This window comes from Engraulis encrasicolus, chromosome 7, assembly GCF_034702125.1.
Source record: "Engraulis encrasicolus isolate BLACKSEA-1 chromosome 7, IST_EnEncr_1.0, whole genome shotgun sequence".
NCBI lineage: Eukaryota > Metazoa > Chordata > Actinopteri > Clupeiformes > Engraulidae > Engraulis > Engraulis encrasicolus.
In genome coordinates, this window is record NC_085863.1 from 10,114,236 (window position 1) to 10,123,803 (window position 9,568).

Consider the following 9,568-nt stretch of genomic DNA (forward strand, 5'->3'; position numbering starts at 1 on the left):
GTCATCAGATGTGTTCACGATAGAGAATGTATACTTGCCTATTAAGTTTCCCCATCTATGCCTTGACCTTTAACCAAACATCGCTGTGCTCTCAAAGTGCCCTGAATGCCGCCAGATTTGCTCATTATCTTTGCAGTTTCCCCAAACAACTAGGCCAGCCATTAATCCAGTTCTATTTGTGGCGGTGCAATAAAACTGAGACGTCATTGGGAAAGGGCATTCACACATGCACGCCTGCATGCAAAGAAATGTAGCTCACACCAACAACAAGCAGTAGGCCTCGGCTACAGCAAAATATAATACAGTATCACCACCACCATCACTGCTGCTACTAGACTACTACTACTGCTACTACTACTACTACCAATAATAATAATAATAATAATAATATTGATAATAATAATAATAATAATATTGATAATAATAATAATACTTGTAATAGGTCTAATTATAAGAATTCTATCGAAATATTCTATTTTTGAATGGATAGCATTTCCCAGAAAGCATTAATCAGCCTGAGACACCCAGAGACGACTTCAGTGTATGTCATCAATTTTGAAGAGACAGATGAACTTACTGTCGTTTATTTTGATGGCTGAGTGGAGCTTTTGCCTCAGGCACACACAGACACACGCCTCAGTGAATCGGTCTGTCTGTCTACAGTCTCACCCCTGACACAGTATTGTGGTGATGAAGAAGATGATGTAAAAAAATTGCTTGCTTGTGCGACGGTTGAATAAGAATGCCAGAAAAATATGGAACACCACGAGAGAAGCTACTTGGCCTCATAAGCACACTGTCACTCCACTCAGAGAGGGAGCTCGCGCCGGCACAGTTCTCTCTGGAAGAGCGAGCTGCGCGCGGCGCGCGTGATCATGAGCTCGGGCGTGCCGCTACCAGTGAAGAGGTGTAGGCTACCGCATAAGCAGCAGCGCTGAGGAGGGAACACAGCTCGAGGGAGGAAGAACACTACGTTCACGCTTCCAAACAACGCACTCTGATGGCGATGACTAATAGTAAATCTACCTAATTGTAGACCTCAATTTTCTATTTATATGTTCGTGTCAAAACACGAGGCGAATGTAAATGCCCTAATGACAAAGGAAGGGCAAACCAATCCAGCGTTCACGCCTTTCCACCGCTGTTGCTAAACTGGGGGTGGAGCAGCAGCAATGCACGTCTCCAAATAAAGCATATTTCAGAGAGTGGACCGGTAACCCTGTTTTGCTAGCTTCGCCCCATTTTGCATCTGCAGCCGTGGCATGTTGCGGCGCAGTGTAGCCTGCCCTGTTCTCCTGGCGCCGGTCCAATTCTAGACACGCATACAAAAAACCTTCGCATACATCCAGCTCGGTCGCTGTTCATTCCTCGGGGTGCTGAGAGGAGAGGCAGCCTGGTTTATTTAGACACACTGACACTGGCGTTAACCCTTCCTCTCCGCTCTGCTCCTCTCGGCACCATCACCATCACACGCCTCCGTGGAAGGAGAGGAGGAAGAAGAGAGTGAGACGAGAAAGGGAGGGGTGCTAGATGTGAAGCAGAAAGGGTGGGAGTCAGCGAGCGAGGGAGAGAGAGAGAAAGGGAGAGCGAATGTGAGCGAGAGCGCGCAAGAGATATGCAGCACCAGTGGAAGGGAAACACACCCGTCAGCCGCGCGCAGGAAGAGAGAGAGGGAGAGAAAGATAGAGAGAGAGAGGGAGGGAGAGAGGGAAAAAAAGACTTCACGGACAAAGGAAATATGGACGCTACTGAGAGGTATTCCTGCACGCTGAAGTCGGAACGGATATCTTTCAGGTATTACACATAAATGGAAAACCTCTCGGTGTACTTTGATGCAGAGGTCGGAGGTAATTTTCTGCAAATTAAAGAAGACGGGAAGCTGTATTTAATCCGTCGGCGGACCCGATGATCTTGCGATGGCTGTTGCCGGGAAATGCAACTGCATAGATATTCATGTGCCTCTTTGTTTTTTGGTACTGTTATTCTTTTGTGGCCTTGCTTGTGGACAAATACAATTTTCAGTAGTGGAGGAACTGGAAAATGGGGCGGTTGTACGTGACATCGCACAGGATTTGGGGTTGGACGTCCGAAAGCTGTCCACCCGAAAGATTAAGGTAACCTCTATCAACGGCAAGAGGTATCTCGACGTTAATAAGAGCGGCAGATTGTTTGTCAATGACAGGATCGACCGAGAGGCGGTGTGCGGAGATGATTCCAGCAGTTGCCACATGAATTTCCAGGTTCTTCTTGAGAACCCGTCCGAGGTGCACAACGTTGAGGTGGAGATCCTGGACGCGAATGACAACGCGCCGCAATTCCCAAGGGATGAGTACCAGTTGGAGATCACAGAATCGGCGTTGCCGGGGTCTCGTTTCCCCATAGAGCACGCCCAGGACCCCGACGTGGGCTCCAATTCGGTTCGGCAGTACCGCCTGAGCCCGAACGAGCATTTCGCGCTCGACTCCAACAAGCCATCCCTCAACACCAAGCACATCGAGCTCGTGCTCAAAAAGCCGCTGGATCGCGAGCAAACGCCTTACCACGAGCTAGTGCTGACAGCGTCAGACGGTGGCTCTCCGGCCTTGACAGGTACCGCCAAAATTAACGTTCGCGTCCTAGATTCGAATGACAACGTGCCAGTGTTCGACAGTTCCGTGTATAAAGTAAAGCTGCTCGAAAACTCGCCCAAGGACACATTAGTGATCAAGCTCAATGCCACGGACCTTGACGAGGGCACCAATGGCGAGGTCTTCTACTCGTTCAGCAGCTACACGCCTGAGAGGGTCAGGCAGATGTTCTCCATGGACACCAACACGGGAGAGATCCGTGTCAAGAACAACGTGGACTACGAGGAGACCACCACCTATGAGATGTACATCCAGGCCATGGATAAGGGCCCCGCTGCTGTGGCGGCCCACTGCAAGGTAGTGGTGGAGGTGGTGGACGTGAACGACAACGTGCCCGAGATCGTCCTGTCGTCCCTCTCCAGCCCCGTTCGCGAGGACGCCCGCGCCGACACCGTGGTGGCGCTGATCAGCGTGACGGACCGGGACTCGGGCCCCAACAAGCAGGTGAGCCTGGAGATCCAGCCGGGCCTGCCCTTCAAGATCAAGTCCTTCCGCAACTACTACACCCTGGTGACCTCGGCCTTCCTGGACCGCGAGTCCACGGCGGCCTACAACGTGACGCTCAGCGCCACGGACGGCGGCACGCCGCCCCTCTCCTCCAAAAAGACCATCCAGGTGGACGTGGCCGACGTCAACGACAACCCTCCCCGCTTCGAGCAGACCTCGTACACCGTCTACGTGCCTGAGAACAACGCCCCGGGCGCCTCGCTGTGCACCGTCAAGGCCATGGACTCGGACGTCAACGAGAACGCCCGCATCACCTACACCGTGCTGAACGACAACAACCACGGCATCCCCGTCACCTCCTACGTCTCCATCAAGCCCGACACGGGGGTGGCCTACGCCCTGCGCTCCTTCGACTACGAGTCCCTGCGCGAGTTCCACTTCCAGGTCAAGGCCCAGGACGGCGGCATCCCGCCGCTCAGCCGCGTGGCCACCATCTACATCTACGTCATGGACCAGAACGACCACACGCCCGAGATCATCAACCCGCCCGCCAACGGCACGCGCTCCACGGAGACGGTGCTGAAGAACGCCGACCCCGGCGCCCTGGTGACTAAAGTTGTGGCGTACGACGCGGACACGGGCCCCAACGCCTGGCTCATCTACCTGCTGGAGCAGCAGGCCTCCGACCTGGACCTCTTCAAGGTGCATGAGCACACAGGCGAGGTGCGCACCACGCGGCGCATCCAGGAGGACAACTCCACCTCCTTCACGCTGACAGTCCTGGTGAAGGACCACGGCCTGCCCATGCGCTCCTCCACCGCCACCATCAACGTGGCCATCCTCGAGGTGCCGCCCAAGGTGGTGCCCGACCCCAAGCGCATCATCCGTCCCCACAACCCGCTGCTCTTCTCCAACGTCACCCTCTACCTGATCGTGGCCCTGAGTGCCACCACCTTCGTGTTCCTCGTCACCGTGGTGGTGCTGGCTATCGTGCGTTGCCATGCCTACTGCTCGCAGCCCGGATCCTGCTCGCCATGCTGCATGTCCCAGAAGGCGCCCAAAGATGGCGGCTCGGCCACCGTGGGGGCGGCGGGCGGTGGCGGCGGCGCTCCCGGGCAGCCCAACAACAACGTGGTGATGCGGCGCGACCTGAAGGTGGAGCCGCACTACATCGAGGTGCGCGGCAACGGCTCGCTGACCAAGACCTACTGCTACAAGACCTGTCTGACCGCCACATCCGGCAGCGACACCTTCATGTTCTACAACACGGGCCGGCCAATCAGCGGCACCTGGGGTAGCGGCGCCGAGAGGTTCTTCACTCAAGGAAGTGGCTTCGTCAGGAGGCTGAGCGTGCCTGATGCGGCCATGCAGGTGTGTCCTCTCAGCTCAACACTGAAAACAAAATCATAATGGCCTCAAAAGATCAGGGTCAAGAGCAGGGTCAAGTCACTTATTATTATTATTGTTATTATTATTAATATAATATTATTGTTATTATTATTATTTTCACGAGTATTATTAATGTCATTCTTATTATTATTGTCATTGCAGTACTACTATTATTGCTACTATGACAACCAATTCTACAGTAGTAGTGGTGGTGGTAGTAGTAGTACAACCTAGTAGTACTTGTGCAATAATAATAGTAGTTGTAGTTAGTAGTAGTAGTAATGATAGTTGTAGTAATGGTGGTGGTAGTAGTAGTAACAACAGCACTACTACTTGTAGTAGTATGATACTGTCCAAATGCATTATTTTTAGAATTCATCAGTTTACCCTTGTTGCACTCTTCCTACCTGAGTCCTGATTTAGAACACAATGAGCTTAGAGAGCGCTGTGCTGTGCTGAGCTGTGCTGTGCTGTGCTGTGCTGGGCTGTGCAGGCATGGCAGGTGAAAGCCTGACGATTAGTCCCATCATTTTTATTGCTGGAGAGGCTTTGGTGCCAGAAATATTAAACGGTGACCTACTTCCCATTCAGGCTCCATTTTTAACAGCCAGCAGGTGGGAGTGAGGGGGCGGAGGAGGAGGAGGAGAGGAGGGAGTGAGGAGGAGAGGAGGGGTGGAGGAGGAGAGGGAGAGGACTCAGAGGAGGGGTGGGTGGAGGAGGAGAGGGAGAGGAGGGGTGGAGGAGGAGGAGAGGGAGATGAGGGTTGGGAGGTGTGAGTGAGGAGGGGTGGGTGGGGGAGGAGAAGAGGAGGAGAGGGAGAGGAGGGGTGGGTGGAGGAGGAGAGGAGGGTTGGGAGGTGGAGGTAAGGATGGGTGGAGGTGGAGGAGGAGGAGGATGAGTGGGGGTGGAGGTGAGGGTTGGGGGTTGCTGTGGGCTGAGGCGAGGCGAGACCATGGTTGAGGTGGAGGATTAGATGTGGGTTGGGAGGTGGAAGAGAGGGGGTGGGGGTGGAGGTAGAGGTTAGGGTTGGGGGTTGCTGTGGAGCTGAGGCAAGGCGAGACCATGGTTGTGTATTACACAAGGCAGTCTTGTTTTTCAGGCAATCAGGGCTATTGTTTGACATGGTCGGAAATAACAGTGGAAACCTCAGAAACCTCACACAGAATTTGACATTCTGAGGCAACTGGTGTTTTTTGGGCAACTAGCTGTTTATAAAGCAAAAGAGTGTCATGCAGTATGGCTAAAAAACACAAGTTCAAGTCATTTTCAGTAAATTTCAGCATATCATTCTTGGATGGTAACTGTATCAGAGCATCTGATCAGATGAAGGTAGTCTAGCGTGTAGGGACTAGAATAGTAGGTAAAACCACCTCAGATGAAAACCTGATGTAAAATCATCTGTCTTGTGCATCTGGATTAACTCAGAAACCAGATGGACCAGATGTAGATTTGCTGTAGTATGAATGGCAAGGCCTGGGTGTAGTCTGTAAGTAATGGACTTCATAATGTGTATTATTTCCTGGAGCCATAGCCAGCTAGCCATTACAGCAATTTAACTTGTTGAATACTGATGGCCTTTCCATTGTGTGACTCACAAGCAGGTGGATGTCTGTAGCTTTATAGGCTAGACTACAGTATATATACATCTTTAAACACATATTAATTTAGTCTATGGCTATAGTGTACATAATTAAACATGTATTCATTTAGAGTTACAATGACGGCAGTTGTTAATGCATCTCCATCATTAACGATTGTGATGGAGTGACCATCACTAGGGTTGTGGGTGTGTTCTGACTAACATGCCAACGAGCCTGGCTCTTTGGTGTAGCGGTCAGAGCCCCAGTTTACTACTCCAGAAGGTCTGGGTTCGAGTCCCAGCTGGGCAACTCTACTCCCCTTCGCTACAAATGGTGTCAGAAGTGGGATGGTACCGTGAGGCCATCGGAAGCGTACCCATTGTATGTGAGCCGTAATTCCATGTGAGGGACCCCCAGGATTGGTGACCCCGGTGTGAAGGACCTCTGTGATGGGTGAAGCATTGATGACGGGGCACACTGGATGGGAGAAGCATGATGGGCAGTTGCGTGAGGGACACCATGAGTGTGTGAAGCGCACGGGTGCGCTTCCCGAAGGGGAAGGCAGTGTGATGGAGTGACCATCACTAGGGTTGTGGGTGTGTTCTGACTAACATGCCAACGAGCCTGGCTCTTTGGTGTAGCGGTCAGAGCCCCGGTTTACTACCCCAGAAGGTCTGGGTTCGAGTCCCAGCTGGGCAACTCTACTCCCCTTCGCTACAACGATACCAATCAGTTCAACAGAGCATGCAGTGTGTCAGGGGCTTCATCAGCCCATGCTGAAAGGTAATTGAGACAAAGGATTTAGATTCAGATCTGGTACTGTAGAGAAGGTACAGAACAGTTTGCACTTCATTGAGTCCTCTCTCCTTGACCTTTTTGCCTCAAAAGATGCACCAATGGGTTGGTGATATATTAGATACTGGTGTCAGATGATGTGAAGTCATGAGAATCATTGTTCAAGAAAGGCCTTTTGAAGACGTTTGCATATGAGATGGATCTGTTAATCATGTCTGTTTATCAAGACTTGTTGTCTGACATAAGTAAACTAGAGACAGATGTTTGACAAAAGGTCATAAGATGAATTAATAAATAGAATAGTTTAGGGTGTTAAATATTCATAGGAATCCATAGCAAGGTTAATGTGACCGTGGAGTTTGTGGATCACTGCACATAGACATCTCAGGGCGTTTAGAAGTGTCTTGCTTTACAACCTTGGGTGTGATGCGATCCAATCCGCTCACACCCATTGTGTGTGTGTGTGTGTGTGTATTTGGTTCGCCATTCCCCAATAAGTTGTTAGATAATGACTTCTTGATACAGCTAAGGCATTGTTGCGGTTTTTAAATGCCCATAATGTATTCTCTTTAATCTCTCTGCCAGACTCTGGGCCTGAGTGACTCACCCATCCCCCTGTGTGTGCACTTTTGGGGAATGTGCTGATATCTGCATATTTGGGCCATGATGCCTACGGAGCTCAGAGCTGGCAAGTCTACTGTATGTAGTTTATCTTAATGGGGCTTTAATGGCATCAGGACTACCTACTCGCCTACTCGAATGAAGGAATTATTAACCCAAGTGCATTCCCCTTCTCGTGCCCATGTGGGTGTGTCTGTGTGTGTGTGTGTTTGTGTGTGTGTGTGTGTGTGTGTGTGTGTGTGTGTGTGTGTGTGTGTGTGTGTGTGTGTGTGTGTGTGTGTGTGTGTGTACTGCACCAATCTACCGTACACCAACAAGGTGGTGACCTCCCTCCATGTGGGGCCCAAAGCCTGGACACCACATGTTTTGACCCCTTTTACTGGGGTAGTTTTGTTGTTACTGGTAAAAGTAAAAGTGTAAAAAAAATTCCTCACTGACAAGTTAAGGTTGGGGATTGTTTTGGTTTGGGCACAGTTTTGCATTCTTTAGTTATTGTTATATATTAGGGTTAATATGTATGGAAGTCAATGGGAGGGCCCCACAAAGATATTAAGGTGGGGCAATGTGTGTTTGCATGCGTGTGTGTGTGTGTGCGTGTGACCATGTGTATTTTAAGTGAGTGGGTACAGTATGTGCGTGCAGGGGGGGACAAAGGAGACAGAGGGACAGGGGGGGACAGAGGGGGACAAAGGAGTATGTTGTCCCGGGCCCAGGGAAATATAGGGCCCATAATAGGGCTCCAATTACATTGCATATATCGGAATGGGGGGTCCTTTCAGATGACTTTGTCCTGGGCTCAGCAAAAGCTGTCAGCGGCCCTGTGTGCGTGTGCCTGTGTTTGAAGGTGTCTGTCCATGTTCACTCCTGCTCTGCGGTGTTCCCTTCATATTACTGTCAAACCTGAAGGCCTGCGAAGCCCCCTGTCACGCGGACGATGAAGGCCTGCGAAGCCCCCTGTCACGCGGATGATGATTCAGGCATTTGTTCGGCCTTTTGAGCCTGTCATCAGATCTGGGCACCAGCGAAGAAGAAGAAGAAGAGGAAGAGGAAGGGTAGGGCGGGGGGATGGGGATGGGGATGGGGATGGGGATAGTTCTTTTTTTCATAGTTTATCTACATGTAGTGCACCGGTAGGGTAGTGTATCTCTCTCTCTCTCTCTCTCTCTCTCTCTCTCTCTCTCTCTCTCTCTCTCTCTCTCTCTCTCTCTCTCTCTCTCTCTCTCTCTCTCTCTCGTTGTCATTGTATTGCTATACTTACATTTTCTTGCAAAGTCTAGCATGCAGATGGGGTAGTCTTTTGTAATTTCTTCTTCTTCTTCTTCTTCCTCTTCTTCTTCTTCTTCTTCTTCTTCTTCTTCTTCTTCTTCTTCTTCTTCTTCTTCTTCTTCTTCTATCCATCTCTCTCTCTCTCTCTCTCTCTCTCTCTCTCTCTCTCTCTCTCTCTCTCTCTCTCTCTCTCTCTCTCTCTCTCTCACCCTTTTGCTCTCTCTCTACTCCATGCATGACTATATTTTCGTGCAGGGTCTAGGCAGGGATGGGGTGGGGTGGGGTAGGTTGGGGTAGTGGTGGTGGTGGGATGGGGTAGTGGTGGTGGTGGGATGGGGTAGTGGTGGTGGTGGTGGGGTAGTGGTGGTGGTGGGATGGGGTGGGGTAGGTTGGGGTAGGTTGGGGTGGGGTGGGGTAAGTTGGGGTAGGTTGGGGTAGTGGTGCTGGTGGGATGGGGTGGGGTAGGTTGGGGTAGTGGTGTGGTGGGATGGGGTGGGGTGGGGTAGGTTGGGGTAGTGGTGGTGGTGGGATGGGGTGGGGTGGGGTAGGTTGGGGTAGTGGTGCTGGTGGGATGGGGTGGGGTGGGGTAGGTTGGGGTAGTGGTGGTGGTGGGATGGGGTGGGGTAGGTTGGGGTAGTGGTGGTGGTGGGGTGGGGTGGGGTAGGTTGGGGTGGTGGTGGGATGGGGTAGGTTGGGGTAGCGGTGGTGGTGGGGTGGGGTAGGTTGGGGTAGGTTGGGGTAGCGGTGGTGGTGGGATGGGGTAGGTTGGGGTAGCGGTGGTGGTGGGGTGGGGTAGGTTGGGGTAGGTTGGGGTAGCGGTGGTGGTGGGATGGGGTAGGTTGG

General features: G+C 51.6%; 1 protein-coding gene across 1 annotated transcript in view; it reads left to right on the forward strand.

The window, feature by feature from the left end:
* Positions 1-1,639: 1,639 nt before the first annotated feature.
* LOC134452446 (protocadherin alpha-C2-like) overlaps positions 1,640-9,568 on the forward strand; it is a 79,084-nt gene continuing 71,155 nt past the window's right edge. Inside the window, exon 1 of the mRNA XM_063202841.1 lies at positions 1,640-4,445. Coding sequence (XP_063058911.1) covers positions 1,917-4,445 — 2,529 coding nt within the window. The 5' untranslated portion in view covers positions 1,640-1,916. The remainder of the gene's footprint in view (positions 4,446-9,568) is intronic.